The following is a 26087-nucleotide window of genomic DNA, read 5'->3' on the forward strand; positions in this document are numbered from 1 at the left end:
GTCAAATGAAAAGAGGTCTCACGTGAATGATAAATATAATAAGAATAAGAATAAGAATAAGAAATCATATTAAGCTCAGATAACATATGATCGTATAAAGGAATTGTAGACGGGTCCTGTGACTATGCCTTTGACCGGCTGATACCGCGATAACCAGTAGACAGCAAGTTAGTTGACTTAATAACTCCCGCAGCTATCTGGGAGTATTGTCAATGGCACCCATTAACTCCTCAGGCGGGATGGACAACCGTGCTCATGTCCAGAGACAAAACGGGAAAGAGACAAAAAGCGAATCGCAGCTGGACGAGCTTTATGACTCTGACGACGTCCAAGAATCCGCGGTGGTGGTGATTGAGGGGATGGACGGAGGGTTGAACATGAAGACAGCCATGGTGTTTGTGGTGGGAGAGATGGCTGGGAGCGGTGTCCTGGCGCTGCCCAAAGCCGTGGACAGTTTAGGTGAGTAGAGACTGAATCAAATGTCGGAAAACCGTTTAGTTTGTGTCCGACGTAATTAGGTCCTTACTCATTGGGTGGCAGAAAGAACTGTCCTAAAGCGACGGAACTGTCCCGAAGCCCACTGTGTCTATATTTATGAGGAGAGGCAAGACCAACATCCAAGCTTTGGAGTGCATGTCGACTGTCGCACTAGTCACATCCAGATGTCTGCTCTCAAAGTCCCCTTATACAAATGTATATGCCTTATGGAAGTTTTTTTAAATGTCTGTCCTCCAAATGCCAAATGAAACGTGTTTTAAAAATCCCAACCACGGATGCGTGGTGCATACAAAATGTGTTCTTCACAAACATCACAACCCCGAAATAAGCATCAATTTCTGTCTTAGGTTGGATTGGTCTCGTTCTGATTGTGTTCTGCTGCTTCCTGGCTGCCTATACTGGGGCTATTTTGGGGAAATGCTGGGTGATCCTACGTGAGGTCTACCCCGAATACCGAAGTCATACCAGATACCCGTATCCAGCCATTGCATTCAGGACATACGGAAAATTTGGCAGGTTTGTAGATTTGAAAAGATACAGCAGCAAATCAGTGGAATGCTAGGATATGCCATCTATGAGTACAATATTTGACTAATAAAGATGTTCGATTAAATAATTTATCTTATTAGATTACTCCTCGTTACACATTCTTGGTATAACTTATTTTCAGATTAAAAAAAATGATTTGAATGAAAAGTCTTAGCAATAGCAAATTGATTGATTTGATGATGAATGTTTTATTTCAATTTCAGATACCTAGTATCAATAAGTATTAACGTTACTTTGTTCGGGGTCGGGGTTGTGTTCGTTCTCATGGCGTCCGAGATCATTCAACAACTCCTGCACGACCTAAACGTCCACGTCTCCTTCTGTTACTGGATGATTATCATCGTGGGGGTCCTCACGCCCTTCACGTGGTTAGGAAGCCCCAAAGATATGTGGTAAGTGTAATTAGATTGTACTGTAAGTTGAATTGTATTATGATGTTAGTGGGATAATATTGTAATGTAAGTGGGATAATATCATAATGTAAGTGGGATTACATGTATATTGTATTGTAGGCGGGATTGTATTGTTCTGTAAGTGGGATTATACAGTGATGTACGTGAGATTAAGTATATTGTACTGTAAGTGACATTACAATGCATAATGTAATGCTAGTGGGATTGTATTGTTCTATTGCACCAAACCCATACTTGATAGTACAAATAAGTCTTTATCGATCAATAGGCCTCTGAACGTACGATAGGTTATATAATGATAAAACGCGAAAGATTTTAATTTACAGAATTTCATGCCATGATTGGCATTTACAAACAATGAAATGTGTGTCACTGTGCCATAAGAAGTAGATAGAGAAACAATGGCTGGTTATCGGCCTTTTGATGGCCCTCGTTACGATCACTTTACATTACATCGATTTTTATCGGCAAGAAGTAAACAATGTTCTTAACATTTTAAACTGTCAATACTGTCAATTTATTCTCTTTTTTCCAAACAGGCCCCTTGCTATCGGCGCCCTGGTGACTACAGCCATCGCGTGCGTCATCATCGTCGTGAATACAGCCGTAATAAAGGACAAGGTCGAGGTGTACCATGGGCCCATCCAGGTAAAACCGGCCCTCCTGTCTCTGGGGACAATCTTCTATAGTTTTGGCAATCACCCCATCTTCCCCACGATCCAACACGATATGAAGAAGCCAGACAGATTCACTGTGACAGTCTTCTCAGCCTTCATGTGTAAGTATTGCGGTTAGCCAGTGGGGCGATTTGTCTTTCAAAATTGTCGTCGCGTATTGCAGAAATAGAACTCAAGTCTGTCAATAGTAAACTATCGACATAAGCCACTGGTCACCATTTAAAGAATGCTCAGGGCATTTCACTGACACTTATCGTATTGCTTCAGAACGAAACGTGGCAGAAAAACTTGCTTTTTAAGGTTGCTACCAAAGCCATTATTCGGCGTAGACATTGTTCATTCTGAACCATCACTGCATGCATGACTGATACTCCGTCCGTCGGATCACTTCCCCTCCTCATACGGAGTGATGTAACGTAGTCCGGGTCGGCTGAGTGGATCCACAACTTTAGGGTCAAGATGTACAATCTCAAATTGGTCTCCTTTCAGGCGTTTTGTGCATGTACTTGCCAGTAACTGCGGCTGGTTACTTTGTCTTCGGGACCAACGTCAATGAGAACATCCTGACCTCAATCTATGAAGTCGCCAACGGACCAGCCCTTTATGTGGTCCAGATTCTGATCATTTGTCACCTCATGTTTGGTTATGTCATCATCATTAACCCTATCGCACAAGAATTTGAACAAGCACTTAATATACACCATTGTAAGTATTCGTCGGACTATTTGACTATGATACTCCGACATTGGTCTTTGTATAAGCTTCTCCCACAGCATCCAATGGACGCTAAATCATCCATTGAGGCCTGGCGCTGCAAGCATTGGCTTTTCTTGTTCATCACTTTAGGCGAGGGCTGTCCAATTGACGCTAAATCGTCCGTACGACTGATTGAGAAATAAACTGTCTTCTCCCGAAGCATCCAATGGACGCTAAATCGTCCATTGAGGCCTGAGCTGCTAGATTTTGAAGCCAACAGACACTTTTAACGTCCGTTGGCCTGTCCTTGTACCTCTGCGCAAGGTGCCAGTGAGCGTTCACATCAGTCATCGCTGTAAACCTTGAGATGGTTCCGCGTCCGTACGGATAGCCACAGAAAAAAGCACATGCGCCACTTGTCCTAAATGTTGACTCTGATGCGATTTTTGGATGCGAAGCTTAACGTCAGAGGTTCCACCGGCAAAATTAATCTCCCTCTACAAGCTATTAAGTCGACCAGGAACTGTCACGACTTTATAAACGTGCCGCTTGCACAACGCTCAATGTTGTTACGGCCCCTAACTGGTTTTACATTAAATGCCAAATGCTGTCGGTTAAATTTCTTTCCTGTCCCGTTTCTTTTCAGCTTTCAATATCAAAAGAATCTTCTGTCGTACGGGTATCACTTTGGTGACGTTGTTCGTAGCGGAAACCATCCCAAAGTTTGGCAACCTCTTGGGCCTAATAGGTGGATCTACAACTGCGTTACTGGCTTTTTTCCTCCCTGTCTTACTATATAATAAGCTCTGTGATGACAATAAAAGGTAGGTCACAGAGCATTTTCGTTTCAAGTTTAAGATTTCAAAATGAGTATTTCTTGCTCATCCAATTGGTTTGGGCGTCTTCTCATTTTTTTTATTCCCCAAGTAGAGGTTGCCCTGTTTTCATCGTCTTCAATCCACTTGAATGACTATGTCATGTGAACACTACCATAAGGTACTTCAATAGGCAATCATCAGCAAAATGGACTATCACAACCGGGGATGTACTAGGCTTGTCACATCCAGGACACAACTGCTTGTTACATATGTGGATATTTTTATCATTTCTAAAAATATCCTTGGTATGTTAGTGCCGATTCATGAGATGATTCAAGCCTGAATATTGAGTATTTTCTGCTGCATGGAATAACATAACTATCTCAATTAAGTGCAAATGGAGTGACATGACTAGCTGTTTATATTTGTACCATATTTTTCTTTCTTTTTATGTTTTCCAGGCCAATCTCTCTCCACCAGCGAGTGTTCCACTATGAGATTATGGTAATAGCCGTCCTGGTTGGAATATCAGCGACGTACGCCGCGATTGAAGGAATAGTCAGTCCTGATTCCTTTGTTCTGCCGTGCTATGTCAATATCGACGCTGCAGAGGGACATTAGTACTGGAAGCCGCATTTGTTTTAAATGTACATGCATTTTGTAATTGTTGTAAATAAAGTATATTAGTCGTAGTTCCACTTATCATAAAACCCCGTGTTTTTTCAAGACCCGTGTCTTCGCCGTGTGTCAAAAAACCCGCGGCGCACTTACACCTATCAGTTGTGTTAGATAATGGTTAATAGCCCCGGCGACAGGTGCGCTGTAGGTAGGGAGCTCTCCTGTGTTTCTTTCCCGTTGGAGGGGGCGCAATACCGAGGAAACTATACCGCGCCCTCTGTCGCCGGATCTTAGAACTTGCAATTGCCGTGTCTATTCAGATTCCACCTATCAAAAAACCTGTGTTGAACACGGGTCTAAATTAGCCCCATCGAGCTCGATGGGGCTAATAGACACGGGGATTTGACACACGGGTCTATTTAGACACGGCAATTTATAGGTGTAAGCGCAAAAGACACGGGGATTTGATAGGTGGAAGTACGACTATTATAAAATGTTCATCAATTCACGTGTCCAAATTAATAAGTTGTAAACATGGTGCTCAAGATAGCAAGGTAGCTGACCAAACCAAGGTGGATCCAAGACAAAAAAATATATGACAAAAACAGGAAAATACCAGTCTGGCAAAAACAAAGGCATTTACAGAAGCAGAAAACCAGTGAGGACCTTCGTCAGAAGGCCAAACATACTACATGAAGGCCTGTTTGAAAGCTAACATGAATTCAACATATCAACACAAGAGAGCATGTAAGAGGATTCACTTATTGAAGTTTATTTAATGGACGGATCAGAAAGATATCAACAGTAACAGTATCCCCTCTTTCATCGGAAAAACCTCATGCTTATCCTACAAGGTTTTAGACAACTACCCCCCCCCTTCCCACCACTCACAATAGAACAAAGCAAGGTCATACTGTTTCAGTCTTTCTCTACAGAGGCCATGTCAAGGCCTGCGCAGCCCCTGCAGAACACTGGATAACAATGCTGATTCTATTCTTTATCAGTTTTAGGCCGACAATGGTCAGGAAGGCCGCTTACTTCAGCCCTAATAGAATAGGCATGGTGTTTCCCTGATGCAAAACATCGCAAATAGAAACACTAACATCATGAAAATGGGTACCAGACAAAACACTGAGAAGAGTGGACCCGCGTGTGGACCTGTCATTTTGCCCAAAACCTTGGCCACCGCCTCAGTTTGGCCTACATTTTAGCTCCACCCAACACCTCCAGTTCGATATCAGTCCCAACAACAACCAATCAGAACTATGTGAGTCATTTAAGAAAGAAGGTGTCATTAATAGACAGTCCACGTGACTTGTTTCACAGCTTGACTCCCCATTGTCAGTTCCTCCAGGGCAATCCTTGACTGATCTGAAGAACAAATAGAAGTGGAAAATTATAAATTTGGATAGGGATATGTACCAGTACGTATAGAGAAACCTTCCTAGCAGACACTTCTGTTAACAGGACACCACCTTGACTAGGGACAGTGATATTGGTCTTGAATGGTTCATTTCTAGAATCTGCCAAAACATGAGTTTGTGTCCAACTTTCTGACAGGCATAGGATGAAAGTGCCATGGCTTACCTGTAACATTTGGACATCCATGGAAGAGAAGAATCTTGATTTGAGGACAGTTCACTGTGACAGCCTCCACAGCTTCATCAGTGATGTTACGACAATTACTGATGTGAATCTCCTAAAAGATAAAGTCATTAGTTTACTTTTTCAGGGCGTGACACTGAGAATCATTTTGAGAACTCAACAAAACGGGACAAAGTGCAATTGGAAGCACCATCATGGGCACCAAGGCAAAACGCTGCCACCAATTTGCAGGCACTGTCTTTGTCGCCTCTACTCTTGTCGAGCTCTGCTTTTTTATCACTATCTTTGTCCTGGCACGTACAACCTCGGACCACTCTTAAAATGAATGTGCATGTCCTGGGTACTTTTAGTCATTGCCCAGGAGTTCAATTTCCTTTTCCCAGGCTATGGTCCATGGATATGTTTCCTTGAATGGTAAGAAAACAAAGACCAGCAGATAACAGAGAAGCAGCAAACCTCTGCACAAAAAATGAGGATCATCCTATTTTATGAGGATATATCAGATTTCCATTTCAGCCTCAATCAGCAGTAAAAGGAGTGTGAAATCAGACTTACCATTAATGTTGATTTACAGCTACCAGAAACGAGACGGAACACACCATTGTCTGAAATCTGAAAACAGGACAAGAGACTTATAAGTGAGATGGATTTTTGGAACCTAGTCTATTCCTGTTGATGTCTGATTTCTCAAAAAATAATTGAGCAGCCTTGGTTTTATCGATGAAATAAGAGGCATTTATTATTAGAGAAAAAAGTGGCAGAGATTTCTTCAGTCAGGCAAATATTGGAGCCGTAGGGCATGGTATGTTAAAGCCAGGAGTTTGTTATGATAAGATTTGTAACTACGAAAGTCACCACGACTTACATCGGCGGATGAGAGATTTATACTCCTCAGATGTGACAAATTTGTTCCAAGCGCCTCCAGAGATCTGTCAGTGATTGATGGACATCCACCAATGTTCAAATTTCGCAGACGTGGACAATTCTGTGCCAATGCTATAACTGCCTCATCGGTGATAGATGGACATCGTCGAAGATACACAACCTCCAAATTGCGACAGGATTGGCTAACTGGGATTATCCCTAAAAAATATTCATGAATTACTTTCCAGTTTTAAAAATGTTACATAAAAATAGTGTTGTCGAAGTTCAAATGTGATTCAACATATTTCTACCCTTTCGGAAAGAGCCTCCACAGCAGTCATCAAAATGTGACCAAAAAGCTAGCAGTGCTCTTGAGCCAGAGGTGATAATCATTGGACTATGCACTGCAGCTCTCATGGCTAGAATAGTCTGACCAGCAAGTTTCAACACATACCTTCAGCTGTTATATTTGTCCTTGGTTCCTTCAGGGCATTCAGATCTACTTTTCGCAGCTGGCGACAGACACACAGCTTCTTGAGACCCACATCACCGACATCACACCCACTTAGATCAATGCTTTTTACATTGGGATGAAGGACCTGAAATGTCATGTTTTTATTCAATTCATTTGCAAGACCATGCATCATTTTAGCATCACATTGCAATACATGTATTTTAAATTCTGATCCTTGGAGCGCGAATTTGAGACCCAGGACACATGCTATATTAAGAAGAGGTCGATCTCTGCATCAACAAGAACACACTTGCATAAAGGAGAGAGGAATTTTTTCAGGAGCAGATTTAATGCAATGTTCATACTATGGGTTGCATTTTCACCAAAGAGTCTCCTGTCCTCATATCTTTTTAATGGTGGTTGGAACCCTGCAGGAACTGAAGCTTCAAATTCAATGCACTTTTCCAACACAAACCTTTCCAATATTGTCATCAGTTAAAAGACCCCTCTTGGTCATCAATCCGAGAATCCTGTCCCTGAGGTTCATGGGCAATCTTTGTGTGTCATTGATGTAAAAGGAAATATTCTTCATGACTGCACGGAGAGATCTGTAATTATGGGAAGTTTTGCTTGTTACTTGAGGGACAAGGGGCACAAGGTCATAGATGGATGTGGATAGCCTTCCTCTACCTCCCCTCACCCCCGGGCCAGTCCATATCCACCCGGTATGTGCAGCAGCACTGCAACGAGGATACCAGAAGTTTGACACATCCGCATCGCTAGCTAATCAATGACATGGATGTGAGGCCAATTGGAAATGATCTTTTACGCAACCAGGTATAGCTGCTATATAACTATATATCATAACGTGACTGGGTCACAAAATCCTATGTTTTTTAATAGGCCTTGTGTTGTCGACGTCGTAATTCGTAGAAGTGAATGCGATAGCCTGCTAAAGGATGGCTGGATGCAGACAAGTGCAATAAACGATTGGAACGTCGACGGCCAGTGGCAGTGAACAAACATGCAGTAGGGTAATGGCGAGAAGCACGGTCACAGAAAGGATGATAGTAAAAGGGTGATACTGTAACTCAACTCAGGACTGCATGCGCAGCGCAGGCACTGTGACTATGCAGCATGAGCATGAGCATGATTATGATATGACACTTGACTTTGACAGGTCGTACTTGATAAACAAAAGTAAGGCAAAACGAAGTCAAGTAGCTTAAAAATATGTGTCCTGGTATTGTATATTACTCTTCTAACAATGTTGCAGCAGTGACACCACGACTCCCGATCTCAGTAGCGGCATAATGCTGTTTATTACGGGCAAATGCCACTTCTTGGTCCAGAACCCCGGCCATGTTGTTTACATGCATGACATATGGGGAAACCCAGCAGCCTCGCTTTGGCCGAAGAAATTCGTCGTCATATCTAAATAAAGAATTTGGACAGGAGTGTCGTCACCCGCGAAATTTAATCTAAATTTCGTCACTGTCCGAGTTTGAATATTGTATGACAGGGCCTTATCTTAATAGAATACCACAGGAATAAGGACAAGGTCCACTGCTTACTTTATACTTAACTGACCAACGTCCAACCAGAGGTATCAAGACGTGCACATGTAGTACACTGGTCCCCACTCTCTCCATACACTTTCCCCTCTGCTTACTCAATTGAGAGACATGGTCCATTCTCCATACATGTTCTCCTCAGTTAACTGACAGACTTGACACGATGATCGGAGGAGGCGGTTTTAACCTCATCACGCACTTCCTGTATCCGCCTTGGACCTTAGACGTATGCATGGGGAAAAAACTCCTTCACACTTGTGTACCGCAAAATAGCGACAGCTTCTGGCCGACTTCACAGTATATCGGCTCCGGGCAGCTCAGTGGAAAAAGGACTGGCAATAACACACGATGTTTTTTGACTAAGTTAGGTTTATTCAATAAAAGTTACATTAGTCTACGGTATACATGTAAGAAAATCGGGCATAAACAAAATTGAGAATGCGACTGCAAAAGCCCTGTGTAGCAATGTGCAATTTCGTCATTTCGAGAGAAGGACCAATTCGGCTGAGGGAAGATACACCTTCATAGCCAAGATCTATGTTTCACACTGATCGCATATTATTGTATTCACATCAGACCTTGTTAACCTAGTTGACCAGTTTACTCACTTTTCACAAAACAACTGCCTACATTTTTGCATTGGCACCCTCGATTGCGAGTTTCCAAATAAGGTTCCGATAAAAACTAAGAATTTGATTTTGCACCTGTATTTAAAAACGAAATAAACAAAGTATTCAAACAACAAAGATACCAAAATAAAACTGCGCCTTTCGATTGTATCTTATGGTCGGGTCGAGAGAAACGTTTTGTTGAGTTCACTGCGCGCGACGAGGACCGGGTTACATACTTCCAGCGGTGGGCCTATTGCCTACGTATAGCCTCCGCCCATATTGACGCGCGTTGCTTGTTAAAGCAGAACAATGGTACATTGAGGGTCAAGATGGGATGATTAAATATACATTAAATGTACAATTTTGATTCGAATGATTTTTTCCCCCAATAAACACATATTTTATCTTTACTGACTGTTATGCGGGGCATCATCGCTTAACTCAACTGCATAATTCCCTTCCGGGGGTTACAATACCAATGGTTGTTAAAGTGGATTTACACGAGACTCAAAATATTCTTAGTATAGGCCTATATCCGTGGCGACGCCTATAGTGCTGGGCCCGGTTGTTCAAAAGCACAAAAGTCACGTTATCCTTAACGGTTACGTTTAAGTATCATTAAAGACGTCATCTCTTTCAGTTACATTAGAATTTTCATGTTAAGACTTAACGATTCCGTTAAAGCTGACGTGGTTTTGAACAACCCAGCCCAGGTGGATAGGCCAATGTTCTCCATTCTCCGCCGGATGAGCCGCAGCAGCCCGGGTCATCAGAAGACCATTAAAATCTTGTAAATATTGAATATGTGGCGACATCTTTCGGTGTGCTGGTGCTTAGGCCTTGTTCTGGTAGACTACTCCCTTGTTGCTCTGTCCGTTGGGGGCGCCACAGCATCCGCAGAGGACCTTGCTGGCGAAGACGAGGAGCACAATGGAGAGGATGAAACCCAAGACGGCGATCACGATGAGCCCGACGGAAGTCCACAAGACGATCTGAAACAACAACACATATCAATTAAACGAAACGAAACAACAGCTGACAGCCACAGCCAAAATGTCTATAAGGCATCTACGGTTTTGATCTGTGCTAGCTGACTGTAGATTCAATAAATCTGCATGCATGGTCCTGGAGATTCAATCAAACTACCTGGAGATTCAACCAATCTACCTGGAGATTCAATCGGGCTGCCTGCTGGGAGATTGGAGTTCGTGGAGATTCCACCAGGAGCGCGTCGTGCCATGTTATGGAACCTCAAGACTCAGAGCATTGGTGATCCCATAGAGAATTGGTGATTCCATCAATAAGTAGAGAATTGGTGATTCCATCAATAAGTAGAGAATTGGTGATCCCATCAATAAGTGGAGAATTGGTAAGACCATCAATGAGTAGAGAATTGGTGATCCCATCAATAAGTAGAGAATTGGTGAGCCCATCAATGAGTAGAGAATTGGTCGTGGTCCCATCAATACGGAGAAGGTAATTTCATCACGTGAATGACAGTAAGAGGCATATGATTTCGAACCAAATGCGTATAGGTGTACGCCCGTATACAATTTGCGGAATCTCATTGTTGTGGCAGTGTGATGACTTACGGTGCCAATGGTATCAACGAGTTGATTGGCGGCAGGGTCGTTGGTGTTGACGGTAACGATAATCGCGCCGGCCAGGATTCCCATGGCCCTCAGAATGATCTGAAAAGGGAACGGGACAATTTATAACGACAAGACGTACACGATACACTGTGCATGAAAAGCCATATTTCCGCCACTGAGGGAGAATTTCGCCTCACAAGGCTGATTTGAGTTTATAATTCTATAGTCGAAGTACTGTAAAACAGTTCGTTGTGAGGACGCTTTACAGCCAAGTTTACAGTACATGTATATAGTGGTACATGTAATTCTCCACGGCTCCTATGATATACCAACCTGAGTTCCGCTGAAGGAAAGAGACACTACACTGAGGACGATGAGGGCAATCGGTGGTCCTTGGCTTGTCTTTTGCCTGCTCCCAGCTGATCCAATAAGGGCCACGATACCACAGGCCAGGAAGATCACGGTCCCTGCGATATACTCGCTCACCCAGCCTCCAGACATTGCACCGAGAACTATCAAGACGATCAAGTTGAGGACTCCACAGACGATCATGAGAGCGCCCGGACAGATTGCTCGGGGCATAGCGTAGTTCCTGTCATAGCTGTTATGCTGATTGACGACGACCACTTGTTGGCCTTGTTCGTACCCCGACTGCGGCTGCTCGTATCCTTGATGCATTTTTTTTCTGTAAGAAGGTTACAGTCATAATGTCGAACAAGTTCAAGCAAACCATGCCCCCAACCACATCTTAAGATCAGCGGAAGGAGAAAATACATGTAAATCCGTTTCTCCTTGGGCCGCGGTCCCATGCATCCTGAAGATCAGGGGCTGGTGTTGACATACATAGAGGTAAAAATAGCCAAACTTCTTCATAGGGCCTTGGTGACAAATCCGTATTTGTCAAATTGACGGAGAAAGAGCATAACTTTTGGTGATGGGACCTCGCAACCACTTATTCTAACCAGGGAGTTGTGATGATCCAACTCCATCAAATGCCGACGCCTCTATATTTTAGAATGTGTTGCCATCTTCTTTGGGGAGCAAAACACACCACGACAGATGAACCGAGGAACAACATGCTGATATAGACCGGATCGTTGGAATATCAGAAATGGGCTGAGATCAGTGGTACCATGGGAGAAATGTGATGAAATTTTTAAAAAAGCCCTGCCTTGCCTAAATACTGCCTGGAATGTTCGTTATGGCCTAACTACAAAATAGCCGGGACAGAAGTAGCTCTGTACATTATGGACAGGATTCAGGTCGCTTTTGAGATGGGAACTCATTTTCTAGATTTTACGGGGTTGGGAAGATATTCTCTCACAGGCAGTAAACACGACCCGCATTGTGTCATACTAGCATATACCCATGGAGCGGGCAAAGTTGAAATGTAATATACATTAGTTAAATTGGCACGATGATTGAACTACATTAAATTTCTAACGTTACTGAAGTTTTATTAAAGGTTAAACACGAAATGAACTGCATTTAGGGACTTATTGCTGCTATCTACATGCAACCCCCAATAGATTGATTGGAGTACGCTATTTTGCACAATGCATTGAGACCAGTGACAGCAGGTCCTGTTCCAAATAAGGGCCTCACATATTAGGCATATCACCTACCCACTCCCGTACCCAATGCCACTGTCGGACCAAAGCCAGGCGCATGGAGAGATGCAGAACGCAATTCAAACTGACAACATCAATCAGTAAAGAATAAATCAAAGAGCAAGCGCTGGCCACTGTACATATTTTGTCCATCCTGGCATAACTGTTTATTGATACCCTGACACCCTGACTGCATGTTCCGGTAGGCCACCCTGCAGAATTTGCCTTATCACTCCGGTCAGTGTTTCTCGAATAGAACTAAAACAGAATAGGCTAATCATTAATCTCCCTGCTAATACCCTGCACCATGGACCAGGTTGTAATTGTCAGAATGGCTCTAAGAAAAGTGCCAGAACTAGTGACAACATTTTTATCATCAAAACCATTGTTAACAAGTACTTCAGCAAAGGTAAAAAAATATATTGTTGTTTTGTCGACCTTAAAAAGGCATTCGACAGTGTTTGGCATAGTGGTTTATTCTCTAAAATGATGAACGTCAATATTTCTGGCAACTTCCTTAATTATATAAAAAACTTTTATGGTTCTATGTCAAGTTGTATCAAATTCCCTCAAGGGATGTCACGGTTTTTTAAAGTCAAAGTTGGTACTCGCCAGGGGGATGTTCTTAGTCCCACACTATTTAATCTTTTTATCAATGATATTGTAAATGTACTGGATCAGACTAATCCATCGCCAGCATTATTAGATACAACCAAATTGTCATCTTTACTGTCTGCAGATGATTTGATTCTCTTCTCCCTAACCTCAACAGGTCTTCAGACATGTCTCAATGGCTTGTCACAATATTGTAAAACATGGAGACTTCAAATCAATTTGGACAAGTCAAAGATTTTGGTTTTCGAAAAGAAACTCTCAGATCAGGTACCTTTTACACTGGACAATGTTATACTTGATAGGGTGTATGACTTCACATATCTTGGAACATTCATTGACTACAAGGGCTCTTTTAAGTCTGGAGTTGAAGTGCTTACCAAAAAAGGCTCCAAAGCTTTTTATGTTCTGATGAAAACAATTAACTCCAATCGAATAGAACCTCGTACTGCTATTCGTTTGTTTAATAGCTTTATCAGGCCAATTCTCATGTATAACTGTGAAATTTGGAGTTTCGCTTTTCTCAAGTCACTACTTATTAACGACAGCAATAAATTTGTCAAACAACTGGATCGTTTTCCATTTGAGCAATTATTGTCTAAATTTTGTAAATGGATCTTGGGTGTTAATAGATTTACATCAAACTGCGGAGTGAAGGCAGAACTAGGACAATATCCTTTCCTTGTATTTATGTTCAAACATACTTTTGATTACCTATCTCATGTTAAAAACTCCAGTAATACAATCCTTAATGAAGCTTATGAAGTTGACAAAAAGCTCACTTCGTCCTGTAGTATCAACAAATCTGTATCAGCAACTATTGATGTGTTAAACACTAAAATTTCAGAAAAATCTCGATCTCTCGTCTAGTAGTACTAATGTATCAAATTCACTCGAATTATTGTATCATTCTCATTTCTTCTCTGTATTACAAAATGACAAAAGGTCAAATTCTAGTCAAAAAAACAAACTCAGAACCTACAGAACTTTTAAAACTGAGTACCAACTTGAGCCCTACCTTAATGTTCTAAAAAACAGGGGGTTGTTTTCAAAAATGGCTAAGTTTCGCCTTAGCAATCACAACCTACTCATCGAAAAAGGTAGACATTTTGGTACTCAGTTAGAAAAGCGTCTCTGTCCTTTTGGGTGTAACTTTGTCGAGGACGAGTTCCACTTTTTTGCACGATGTCCCTCTAACAATAAATTAAGAGACGAGTATCTCACAAATATAAATTTTTATAAATGTAGTCAATTATTTTCAAATCTGGATTTTATTTCTATTATGAGTAGTACTGACAACAAGATTATTTTAGATACCGCTATTTTTATCTCGAAAGCCTTTGAAGAAAGACAAACAGCTCTTCAGGGGCACTAATTAATAAGTCATTGTGGCCTTATTTTAATTACCATATACATGTAACTTTCTTTTAAAAATATTATTGTATGTGTTGTATTTGTATATATATGTACTGCCATACTGTCTTATCCTTTGATAGTTGTGCAATAAATTGAATTGAATTGTATAGTACTACATACGTGCTGGAAGCTAATATTGATGTGGCAGGGAGAATATGCGTGAAGTTTGTGTATGCTTTTGAGAATGAGCGGAGCTCTCCAGTCGACGTGCTCTCTGAAAAGTTGTTATTTATTCCAAAACCACCAAGATATTCGACGTATGACACCCTCAGTGACACTCTTACTTATGATCCACACCTACGAAGCCAAAAGTTGCAAAAATTCAACGCATTTCCGAGGCCCAATTTTGAAACAAAAATCGCCTCCTATTTAGCGGCCACAACGCGCATTATAGTATAGATAGATTCTGACATGTCTCACAAAAACGCTAATAAAACAATTTAGAATCATTGGAACATTCTAAAACTCACTTATGACATTGACAAGATATAGGACTACAATTCTGCAAAGTTTGATGAAAATCGCAGCATTGGATTTTTTTTAAATCACGAAAATGTATGTACACAAAATGTACACGGAACCTATAGCAGATTTAATTGTGTACTGAGCCCAAATACGAATTACCTGTGTGTTGTTCTTTCGAACGCTTTCCTCCTACAAAACAAACTGCGACGACACCCTTCAACAAGCTGCACGTTTATACCAGACCAGATCCAGTCTACTATGTACAGTAGACGACAGGCTCGTTCACAACTGGTGTATTATTAGCGCCTAATAGTTAGGTAATCCTATATAATACACGATACAATCCCTCAGGAGCTTTGTGGTTCGAGAAGGTGACCCCTGCTAGCAGTTCAGATTTGAATAAAGGGGTTTATTTGTGAGATGTCAACCGTGACGACATTGCTGGTCCTGCACTGTTGAACTCTGAGTACACTCCCCAGGGCAGTGGCTATTTATAATACTTTCATAGGGAGGGACGAGATCGATCCACTGCCTCCGGAGCTTAAATCGGAGGCAGGAGCCACGATGGCGCTAAAAAGACTAGTGAATGCTTTTAGCTAAAACTCCATGAACATTTACACAAAGCCTTTCTGTTCAAATTATGAGTAAAAGCATTTTCTGGTCTTTACTCATATCACCCACTGTGTGTGGCCCAGAGCAAGACTAAAATTTTTGCCCGGCATGGCATGTTCAAATTGTTTAAGGGTCGTCAAAAATGACAAATGTTGCTCCTTATTGACATTGATGAGGAAGATGATCCGAGGACTTCTCAAGTTTTCCCCCGTAGGGTTGATGGAGTTATACTGGTGTATTACAAGGGAACCACTGTAAACGTATGTTACCAGTCCAGCCCTTGTTATGACTTATATAACTCTTGTCACGTCACAGTTAATTGATCCACCAACGTAAGACATCCATTTATTCTACTGGTATGATAGTGCATACTGAACTCTCCGTTACCTCCGCCCATACGCGCGTTGTATGTAAAGCTTAACAATGTCAATACATTGAGGGTTAAGCGCTGATGGGCTACAATATGTCTCCTTTATAAACACCTCAACAAAAGTAAGTCCCCCTCTAAACAATTGGTTATAATTTCTAAGGTATCCACGACCAATGCGATGAAAATTAAAGGACATCACCATGCCATCATTAGGAACAATGAGTGAAAAGGAGACGGGCATACCTATTGTTATGCATGAATGATCTTCAATTGAAAGTACCATTTCCAAAATAACAACATTCGTGGCATGTGGATCAGTGTTCGGTTATTTTTTAGATTCAATTGAAGATCATTCATGCGTAACAATAGGTTGGCCCTTGTCCTTATCACCCGTTATGCCTAATGTTGGTATTATGATGTCCTGCCATTTTCATTGGATTGTCGTGGATACTTTAGAAATTATGACCAATTGTTTAGGGGGGACTTTCTTTTGTTAAGGTGTTTATGTTATAAACATGTCCACAGACATATCACCTTAGTTTGCTCTCTGCATCATGTTATCCAAATAAATAATGATCAAACAAGAAATACGAATATACATTCTTATTCTACTTTAAAATAACATATATAAATCAATCTGGGTTTCACATGAGATTAAAATGTTTAAAATACGAGACAACAATGCATTTGGGTAAAACGTCATGTCCTCAAGCAAATCACATACATGTACTCACTGTATAACATCTCAATTCGGAACAATTATGCGGATTTTTTGTTCCGGTGTAACCTATGTTACCCCACAGTGTTTCCATACAAAACCATGACTTTTCAATCGAGATTTTCGGAGAAGTTTGTTTGGGCGCTGATCAGATTGCATACTGTATTTTTTTTGCACTATTCAGAAAGTCAGGTTCAATGAAAACCCGACCCGGAAGCAGAACACATACTCCGCCGTATTCTGAAATGGGACACTGTTTATCTATACAGTCCGATGGACTAAGCTACCCTTTTCAACTTCCACTGGCACATTCAAGGTCCAGTCGTATCGAGTCTCAATGGGCAAATCTCCAGTTGTGATAAATCTCGAACAGTGTTGTGTACATTGAATGATTTCCAACCGAAATAATGCTGATATCAGCCGTTTTTGGGTGGATTCGTCGTGATGATCACTGTAGCAGGGTGATCTGAAATGACAGAAATAGAGAGTTCAAGCACATCGAACTCTGGCTCAGATATTTTTTCATGCGAGTACACGGTGAACCCAAATGCTAGCGACAAACAAGAGAAACAACTTGATGCTAGAGCAATTCCAACAGAGTTGAACAGCGTTGAAAAGACTGGCCTCAACGCAGGTGGAAATATACTTCTCCCATATTTCTAAAGAAGGTTATTAGGCTAGATAAGACTACTGGCTATTGGATTGGCTGTCATGGCTGGGACGTTTACGGAGTCTTTTGGACCATTATAAAGGCACGTAAAGGCCTACCTTCATACGTGATTTAGAGAGTGTTTGACGTCCAATGCTTTTGTTCGTAACAAATGTTACGATGAGAAAATAATGATGGCTTGTTCTGTCGAACGTCCATCATTATCACAAGTTACATACGGGCTGCCCTCAAAAATTAGGTCGTGTGGCATAATGTGGCAAAGGGCATATACAATGTACACGTTTCCGAACCTCTGTTCGCAGAAGAAGTCACAAGTTAACACATGATGAGCACTAACCACTTAAACAAACCGAAAACAATTGTGATACTGAGGCGTTCGCGTTGGTGTTTCGGGGACTTTTCGAAAACTCTCTAATGCCTCTTTATTGGGACGAAGTGGCACATGCGTAATCTGGCAAAGCCCACTTATTTTGGAAACGCGGGAAACACACCCTCACCTTGATTTATTGCGTCGCCGTATCGTTTTGTGGGGAGACAACCAGTTGTGGCTCATTCAGGTTTCCGATGAAGCCGTCGCGGATGGTGGGGATGAGTCCTACGAACAGCATCAGGACCACTATCACCAACAACAGTATAACCAGGGATAAGCAGCACGTGCAGTTCCTATAAAAACTCGTCTGCTTTCGTTCCTGCTTTATTGTCTCTTTTGGGTCGTAGTCGATGTTGACGGCCGTTTTGGTTGGGGTGGGTGTTCCTCCTCCGACTGAGACCGTCTCCTTGCCAGAAACGCCCTCCCCTGCTGACGCGTCGTCGAGGTAGGACAAGTTCTCCATAGCAAGTTTCTCGTCGCTGTTCACAGACATATCTCCTCTCGCTTTAAAAATCTAAAACGGGAGTATTTCTTCCTTGGCTGGTCACACAGGACTGAAGTGTTGACTGGAATATTCGCCCGAAGACAAGTTGAACAGGGCGTGTTTGACACTTGGCAGGTGAATAGTGATTACCCAATCTTGGCTTACCAACTCCTCATTTGCATTATTCTATTGTGCGCTTTGCTTTGTTACACCTGCAGACGCGTAACTTTGTAATTGCCCGAATTCGTAAGTCTTAGTGAACGTCTGGGAGGCTTATGCCTGTAGAAAGTAAATACAGATTTTCGCAGAAAGACTATATACCAGTATGCTTTGTTTACAAGCATTATGCGTTGTTTTATGGGCGGATAGGTCCTAGGCATGAACATACACAAAGTTCAAGTTTATATACTGGTTGTATACAATAGGCCATAGGCCTTCCTTAATGGGCATTGAAACCCATAAAAAAAAGATTTTTATGCACGTAATATACCTTAGTAGTATGTCTGGGCTGTAAGATTAGGCAAATTGTTTTTTGTCAGTCGTGATGCGTGTTGACCCTTGAGACAGTTTCGTCATCTTAATTCGATTCCCTCGGCAGCCCATTGCGTCATCCTAATTGTGTCTCATTATGGTTAGGGTGAGGAACGAGGCCGGTCCACTGCGTCCGGAGTGTAATCTTTATGACACTGGAAACTCAACCAGGTGCCGTCGCGATTACTACATCTCTTTTGGGGCCGGTTGTTCAAACCAAGGATTCGAAGTTTAGATATATACAGTTGTCTAGTTCTATAACATCCGTTCAGTAATCATAGCCACGTGGCGTTAAATCTTCACGGCTAGGTGTCAAGTGAACTAGATAACAGTAAGTTTAGTTGACGCCCAGCTAGTGAACCGGTCCTACATATATTATATAAACATATACACTTCAAGGAAGACGATGAGTAGCACGTCAAGCCTATTTCAATGGGCTGAGATGGCAGCGACCGTGTAAGTCGCAACGTCACCTGACCGATTTCACCGTAATCAATCTGAGTGGAAAAGAATCACGCGGAACTCGAATTTCACTGTATTACTGTTCGTCCAGTCAGGGGCCGTCTCGGCTGCACATCAAGCCGAATCATTTGTTATTCTTGGTAACACATGCCACTATGATATAAATATGCCTCGTCGGTGTCGGTGTGAGCTGCAAAAATAGCGTGCTCTCACGAATTTGCCGCTGGAGATCAACGACTCTTCACGGGGCCAGAAATCCATATCGAAGAGGAATGCTATAATGCCGTGTCTCGATATTCAGGGGTGGTGATTGTGACACTAAGTTTCGATTGGGAAGTATAAAGAAGCAAGTGAAGAACGGATTCTACATGAAAATTGTATTTCGAATAGAAATAAGCATCTTAATAAATAAGAACAGATGACTATGATTACAAAAACAAAGTTAGAAATATTCATTTTCAGCGCGTGAGGAATGGTTAATTTGATTCTGCAGGTCAAAGTAACTTCTTCCATATGCGCCGACTCGCTAAACTCGGGCTTGAAACAAGAAGTTGCAAAACAAACTTTCAGTGGAGTGAGAGATGTTGATAGTCTCCGGTCAGACCCTCGTTGGAGTATCATTCGCTCTGCTTGGAGAACGAGAATGTTTATACTGGTCCGCTCTTTACTTCCATACCATTAGATCATGCTGGGTCACGGGATGAGCAGGGCTTGTGATTAACTGATAACAAAGTAAATTTCAAAGGGCGTAAGTCGATGGACGATATGCGACTGTCCTTCGCCCTCCCTGACTCCCTGACATTGTTATCAGCAATGGAAGCGGAATCCTTCTTTGGCAAATATTCGCATGCCCATCAGAAACCATTTTGCCATAAAAGGTCTGTTTTGACGAGTTAACCACAACTTCACCAGCAGTTTTGATGGTCTTTGGCCCTGAAACCCCTCGGCCTGAAAGGCAGGTCTTCAAATTGGTTTTGAATATCCATTGGTACTCATGGCGTATTTGTGACGTCCAGCATCACATGACAATACAGGCTTTGCTGCGCACTGCAGCTTCGTCAGAGGCACCCGTGGAAGCTGTGGCGGGTCTGGCGCTAAGCGGTCGTCTACGGGTCTCAAAGTCTCTCGCGCTCTCCTGAAGCGAAGATTCCGGTCGCATGTCCATGCTATTGCTCATCTCGGGCTCAGAAAACTCCGACAACGTCTCGCTCATTTTCCCAGTGTAACGTTTGATGCTACCCGCACGGTTGAAATCGCTCGGGGTCGCCGCACGCATACTCATGCGGCGAATGCTTTCCGACGTGCGGCGAGCAGAGCTCGGCCTCGACGATATTTTGACACTCTGGGGCCGTGTGAACTCAGTTGAGGACCGAGGCAAGATGCGCCTGGACGACTCCGTCACGTAACCTTTGGATACGCTTCCCCTTCCACCCTCACTGACCGCGTAGCTGCTCTCGAGATCGCTCTGGCTCTCCGCTTGCGCGAGGAAACCGTTTGGGAGAGCTGTCTCGTATTCCTTGCGCCGCATCTCCGTGGTGGTAAGCCCGAGCCGTTCTGTCAAGTTCAGTATAGTCTTGTCCCTGAGGTCTATCTCGTCCTCGAGGTCTTTCACCTGTCATGTAAAGAAACACACAGCCATCATGTTCTTGGCATCAAACATCAAACGATTCAATATAGTTAACCGGATCAACTAGAACGTAAATTACGCTTCATTGTTCAGACGCGGACATTACAGAGTGTGGTCTTAGAAGAAAGGTTATGTGAAGGAGGAAACCGGCCGGGCTAATGAAACTAAGGATTTACCTTAAACTGCAAATCAGCAAGATCGTCTACATGGTTCTTGCAGTTGTCCTTGACCCTGTTCATCTCCGCTATGGCCTTTTTCATGGTGGTCTCCATGATCCGGTAGTCGTCTGCCTTGAGGTGAAGCAAGGAACGCTTCTCTTCCTCTAGCGTCTCACGTATCGTGAAGATTTCCTAAAAGTAAAGGACGATATAAGCAATACACTCCTTAACACGTCTCCGGTTTTCCTCAACAAAGTGCTAAGTAGACTCCTCAAAATCCGATGCCGAGATCTCCAGTAACTTTTCTCGAGTAATCAACCACTACATCAAGATCTCCTGACTCCCGAAGCATGAAACTGGGGTCAACATCTGATTGACTGTCATGTTCAATGACGTCATCACGAGAAACATGGAATACCTTCTCTAGTTGTCTATTGTATGGAAACACTGAAATATGGGGATCACGTTACACTGCACTGCGATTACATGTATATAGGTTGCACCCCAAAACCTGGTGTACGAGATTCCGACGACACGATAGAGACCAGTCGGTTGCAGAATATTTGGGGCCGCGCTCTGGGACCGGGCGATAGACAAGGGACCCATTCCCAAACGCATCACAGGGTCACTGATGCGTATACAGACTTATTGTTTTGTTATATGGGGCCGGACCATGTTACTGTTCCAGCCCGACTGGATAAAGTTAAGAGACAATATCTTAACACAATTTTGCTTGTACCATATTGGCAGTGTTGACCAGCTACTATACACACGGACAATGTTGATGTGTGTGGTTTTATAAATTAGCATTTCGTTAACTGTTTGCGTCGAAAAATAGTGTTTTTGCGAACAAAATAAAATATGTTTTACGACATCTTATAGACATAGTTATGAATAATATTCTAATGAATTTGTTATTTTGAAATATGCTGAAACTAAACCGAATTGATTCAGATAAGCGTAAATTGTATACAAGATTTGAACTATTCAGCGATTTCAATGAATGGTCAACATTTTGATGCTCAGTGCATATAGTACAGTCGTACAGTACAGTACTCTGTGGTTTTTCCCTATTGTTATACAACCACAAACCAGAGACTTCAACCTCCTCACCTTATTGAGTTCGTCTACCTCCTGCGACCGTCTGATATAAACATTTTCTCTTTCTTGTAACTTGACTTCAGTTTCTTCGATCTGCAATTTTATAGCAAATATGTACATATTGATTAATAAGAAGCTTTTCGGCGGAAATGGTTCAAATAAATCTATTTGGCAATTATTTGCGTTTATGTACGATTGCGTAGATGGCAATTAAGCAGAAACATCTAGCAGCTATGAAGAATCAATTCTTAAGCGCCACTTGTCTATCGTCGGTTATTGTCGGCAGATTTCTAAAATCCCAACTTCATAACACAATGCTAATGGGAATATAAGGAATTTATATTCGAATATGAACAAGCGTCCCCCGCTGTTTGTTTAAGCCGTTTTGGACCTTTTAGTAAGTAATCATAACAAGCTACGTGCTATGATATTGTATACTAACCATATCCCTTACTTAAAATGTCTAATAAAATATAGTAGACCGACAAACGTGTTTTTAAAAATCATAATTAGTTTTTATAATAAGTGTACGTATAGGCCCTGCAGTTGGGCCTTTCCTTATAAGAATATGGAAGGATTGTATCCAAGAAAGGTTCTTTCCCACTTTTTCATATTCACTTTTTTATATTAGAGAACAGGGATGATGCAGGTAATGAAAAAGAAGGAGGAAACTGTCGCAGATGCGATTGTATTGACTTCTAGAGCTACGATGATGCATAGGCCTACAAACATTCTGGCAAAACAATACACAAGTAAACATTATAATGGCCAAATTCAGCTATGTGAACTACGTCCTCTTCTAAGCGCCCTGCTTCAACATTTGAGTCAATATTGCACGGTAGCGCGCACAGTAAAGGACTGTGCGTCCTACCAAAACTGTCATACTGTCAAGACCAGTGAAGCAAAATCGCTCTTTCCACCGCCACAACAAGAACATCTGTTTGACTTGATAACTGTTCTATCCTCAGTATGTCTTTAGACAAATTGCGTATCGTGGACCCTCACACCCATCTATATTCCCTCTTTACCTCTCTCTCTCTCCGCTCTAGCAACAGAAACCTCTGTTTGACCTCATCTTCACGCCGCAACAGCTGTTCTATCCTCAGTCTCTTCTCTATCTCTTCTGGGGACATATCATCGTCATCGTCCAATACGGCCACAGCTATCACCTGCAGAAGAGATGGAAGTATAAAATTACCAGATGTCACTGCCTATATTTAATGGGTGGCAATTGCACTGTGAACGATTTCTTGGTAGTTTTAACCCCAAAGAAACATATAACTGAGGGTTGGTTGAGTTTCTAATAAAGCTCAGCCAATTCCAGGTAAACGATATTTTTGCAGATTATTGCGACTTCTCAATATTACGCCGGTGAAGTTGAATGGTCAATGGTGACCAAAAGTTCTCTCCTAAAACTTGTTCAAGTGATTTCAGAATGACCTTGACCTACCTTCATGCCATCGACCTCATCCTCTCCCTTCAGTGTCTCCTTGTCACTCTCCTCTTTGAGCGTATCATCGTCTGCTTCCGGTTCCGGTTCCGGTACCTTTCCTTCCTCCTCCTTTACCGGACTCTCCTCAATATCTGACATACGCTCTACTTCAATTACAACATGCGTTTCCGTTTCCTCTTTGACCTTTGAACCTGAATCATTGTGATGATGATGATGATGGTGGTGGTGACCATTTCCATGATGGTGATGATGATGATGTCTGTGCCGCCGTTTCCCATCTTTATCTCTCGAACCCCGCCGCCCCGATTTCTCGCTGCGTTTTTTCTTCACAACTATAAAATCCCCGTCCTTTCCGACTCTGTCTCCTTTCTCTACGTCCGTCACTTCAGAGTCGCCGTCTGCTTGGGGGTCCGTCCGCGTGACGTCACTCCGTGAATTGGTCAAACTCCCGAGTGCGGTACTACTGATTGTGCTCGTATCATCACGGATGATCGAACTCTCCTCGAGAGCCGCGGCAACAGAATGTTCCAGTTTGTAATGAATTCTTGACGTTGTTTTTGACCTGTTCAGCCTGACCAGCTCCACTTCCGACCCTGCCTCCGACATTATCGAGTCCTTTTTGCTTCAATCAGGTTTTCTTTCGTCTGTCTTTAAACAAGCAGTAACATTTCCTCACTAAAAATGGATGTGATACCTCTGACGACAGCTTGTTTCACATATTTTCTGCAAAGAAAGTAAACGTTTTCGACTTGTTGGTCTACAACGAAAACAGGCCTCTTGGTAAAATCAACAATAATCCTCTTGGTTGACGCTTGTCCTTCGAACGAAACGCAACAGAAAATGTTTGTTTTAGGCCCTATATTTGATAGACCCAGTATGTGTTATTTGGTTACAATATTAATCAAGTCTATTCGTAAATAAGGGCTTGACCAAGATATGTGATGATCTACATGTACTTTGATCATAGACTTAGCGTTACCACACAGACACAGGCCCGTAAGACAGCTTGTATTTTGCACAAAAAACACTTACATGGGTCCCAATTAACTTAAAGTTGGCAGTTGTGAAGATGGAGGATGATCGTTGTAATGCTTGTTACTCTCTCAGCAGATGGCAATTTCATCATGTTCTATGTTCGATGATATTAATGACGAAAACCCACGAGATCTTGTCTATATATCTCAGCATGTCGGGCGTAAGTAAAGTGAAATGTTTTTTCTACGAACTGACCTTAAAGTCATACAAACCTAATAAAAGCAAGTATAATGTCATAAATTGGCCTTGTTCGTTCGAATAGATAGATCCCCTGTTGCCGAAGAATTTCTATGGAACTAATTAGAGCACCGCTGTTCAAATGGGAGGACAATTTCGTGCCCCGAACAACTGAAGCGTCGTAACTTCCCTTGTCCTTAAAGTCTTAGTCCAAGGATGCCTTGACTTGTCTCAGATATCCCATGAAATATAATAAAACATGTCAACCCATATACTCTTCTCGCAAGCACTTCAAGCCGTCTGTTGTCAAATGGCGGCCATATTGTCTCTTCACCGCTCCTATGGTTACGCCAAATCGTTTGGCATAGGGTTGAAAGGTCGCATGAATTAAATCCCTATTTGACTAGGGCCTTCAAAGTATTGAATGCCTTAGTATTATTAGCCTTCACTCTTAATCTCGAGCCTAGGATTTCTTAACTTAATCCATGTAAGCAAAAGCTTTGCAAAAACACGGAATGAGACTACTACATTCATTAATCCTAGGCCGTCTTTGGTAGGCATTGATAGATTGTTCCAATGATATATTTATGCACAAATCACGATAAACAGTGTTGCAGGCTTTTAAAAATATTTTCATTTGTTAAATTTCATTTTCTCATTCTACCAAGCATACAATATTATTGCCTAAAGCCATAAATCAATACTTTGCTTGCTCGATGCAACAGAAGGTTTTGAATTGAAGCCTCCTTGTGTACAAATCAATGATCAGGATCGATATGGGACCCAAATGCGGGAGAGTTTATCCATTAGAAGACACCGAATTTGGCAACAATTCTCCCAAACAGGTTAACGATGAGAACATCAATTTAATTCAGAACTCCGAGTGTGCCTCGCACGCATTGCTGCAAGTTCAGCATCCATCACAAAGCATACATCGATTTTGTTACACAATCGCAGCAAATATACCACAACATTCTATTGATGACCTAAACCATCAGGTTACGACAGCAAAGTCAGTAATGGCAACTTAGTGCTATTGTCGCGAGTCAACACTACATGTATTGCAAGAACAGCACCATGAGAGTAGCACCGTTTTCGTCGCACTTGTCAGAAAATCATGAAGGAGAAAAGACTAAAGCGCCTCACAAACGAGCGGATTTAATCGCTGCGACCGCGACGACCGAGCCATGACAACATGAAGAAATATAATCAATCAATATCATCAAAATCATCATCAATATGTCTAT

At 42.1% G+C, this 26087-nt stretch overlaps 4 protein-coding genes across 7 annotated transcripts; 1 reads left to right on the top strand and 3 right to left on the bottom strand.

Moving 5' to 3' along the window:
• Window positions 1-63: 63 nt before the first annotated feature.
• LOC135488399 (uncharacterized) lies at window positions 64-4750 on the top strand. Its single transcript, XM_064772997.1, has 7 exons — window positions 64-459; window positions 846-1014; window positions 1251-1439; window positions 2000-2238; window positions 2627-2842; window positions 3480-3657; window positions 4113-4750. Exons 1-7 carry the CDS (start codon window positions 213-215, stop codon window positions 4270-4272), a joined length of 1398 nt encoding a protein of 465 aa, XP_064629067.1. The 5' UTR covers window positions 64-212; the 3' UTR covers window positions 4273-4750.
• A 267-nt stretch (window positions 4751-5017) lies between these two features.
• LOC135488400 (protein AMN1 homolog) lies at window positions 5018-8562 on the bottom strand. 4 transcript variants are annotated; one of them, XM_064772998.1, is made up of 7 exons: window positions 8450-8562; window positions 7668-7800; window positions 7193-7337; window positions 6740-6957; window positions 6430-6486; window positions 5857-5968; window positions 5018-5640 (listed from the first exon to the last, which is right to left on the bottom strand). In XM_064772998.1, exons 1-7 carry the CDS (start codon window positions 8554-8556, stop codon window positions 5564-5566), a joined length of 849 nt encoding a protein of 282 aa, XP_064629068.1. In that variant the 5' UTR covers window positions 8557-8562; the 3' UTR covers window positions 5018-5563. The 4 variants fall into 4 exon arrangements, with proteins under 4 accessions (XP_064629068.1, XP_064629069.1, XP_064629070.1 ...); XM_064772999.1 differs by having other exon boundaries at window positions 8459-8557; XM_064773000.1 differs by having other exon boundaries at window positions 8380-8509.
• Window positions 8563-9139: 577 nt separating this feature from the next.
• LOC135488270 (uncharacterized) lies at window positions 9140-15448 on the bottom strand. The gene is made up of 4 exons (XM_064772810.1): window positions 15232-15448; window positions 11303-11654; window positions 10970-11068; window positions 9140-10369 (listed from the first exon to the last, which is right to left on the bottom strand). Exons 2-4 carry the CDS (start codon window positions 11645-11647, stop codon window positions 10211-10213), a joined length of 603 nt encoding a protein of 200 aa, XP_064628880.1. The 5' UTR covers window positions 11648-11654; window positions 15232-15448; the 3' UTR covers window positions 9140-10210.
• A 4309-nt stretch (window positions 15449-19757) lies between these two features.
• On the bottom strand, window positions 19758-25042 carry LOC135488505 (uncharacterized). The gene is made up of 6 exons (XM_064773138.1): window positions 24876-25042; window positions 23626-24351; window positions 23204-23344; window positions 22188-22268; window positions 21093-21266; window positions 19758-20901 (listed from the first exon to the last, which is right to left on the bottom strand). Exons 2-6 carry the CDS (start codon window positions 24232-24234, stop codon window positions 20308-20310), a joined length of 1599 nt encoding a protein of 532 aa, XP_064629208.1. The 5' UTR covers window positions 24235-24351; window positions 24876-25042; the 3' UTR covers window positions 19758-20307.
• Between the last annotated feature and the right edge of the window lie 1045 nt (window positions 25043-26087).

This window comes from Lineus longissimus, chromosome 5 (assembly GCF_910592395.1).
Source record: "Lineus longissimus chromosome 5, tnLinLong1.2, whole genome shotgun sequence".
Taxonomy (NCBI): domain Eukaryota; kingdom Metazoa; phylum Nemertea; class Pilidiophora; order Heteronemertea; family Lineidae; genus Lineus; species Lineus longissimus.

What these genes read in the sequence shown, in the direction of transcription:
- LOC135488399 (XM_064772997.1), top strand. Translation starts at nt 213, where the DNA reads ATGGCACCCATTAACTCCTCAGGCGGGATGGACAACCGTGCTCATGTC. An exon ending in ACATACGGAAAATTTGGCAG is followed by an intron (nt 1,015 to 1,250) that starts GTTTGTAGATTT and finishes TTTCAATTTCAG; the next exon opens with ATACCTAGTATCAATAAGTA. An exon ending in GGAAGCCCCAAAGATATGTG is followed by an intron (nt 1,440 to 1,999) that starts GTAAGTGTAATT and finishes TTTTCCAAACAG; the next exon opens with GCCCCTTGCTATCGGCGCCC.
- LOC135488400 (XM_064772998.1), bottom strand. Translation starts at nt 8,556, where the DNA reads ATGGCCGGGGTTCTGGACCAAGAAGTGGCATTTGCCCGTAATAAACAG. An exon ending in GCTGCAACATTGTTAGAAGA is followed by an intron (nt 7,801 to 8,449) that starts GTAATATACAAT and finishes CCATAATTACAG; the next exon opens with ATCTCTCCGTGCAGTCATGA. An exon ending in GCTGTAAATCAACATTAATG is followed by an intron (nt 5,969 to 6,429) that starts GTAAGTCTGATT and finishes TTTATCTTTTAG; the next exon opens with GAGATTCACATCAGTAATTG.
- LOC135488270 (XM_064772810.1), bottom strand. Translation starts at nt 11,647, where the DNA reads ATGCATCAAGGATACGAGCAGCCGCAGTCGGGGTACGAACAAGGCCAA. An exon ending in TTTCCTTCAGCGGAACTCAG is followed by an intron (nt 11,069 to 11,302) that starts GTTGGTATATCA and finishes TTCCCTTTTCAG; the next exon opens with ATCATTCTGAGGGCCATGGG. An exon ending in TCGTTGATACCATTGGCACC is followed by an intron (nt 10,370 to 10,969) that starts GTAAGTCATCAC and finishes TTGTTGTTTCAG; the next exon opens with ATCGTCTTGTGGACTTCCGT.
- LOC135488505 (XM_064773138.1), bottom strand. Translation starts at nt 24,234, where the DNA reads ATGTCGGAGGCAGGGTCGGAAGTGGAGCTGGTCAGGCTGAACAGGTCA. An exon ending in ATGAGGTCGATGGCATGAAG is followed by an intron (nt 23,345 to 23,625) that starts GTAGGTCAAGGT and finishes TCTCTTCTGCAG; the next exon opens with GTGATAGCTGTGGCCGTATT. An exon ending in TTGCTGATTTGCAGTTTAAG is followed by an intron (nt 20,902 to 21,092) that starts GTAAATCCTTAG and finishes TTTACATGACAG; the next exon opens with GTGAAAGACCTCGAGGACGA.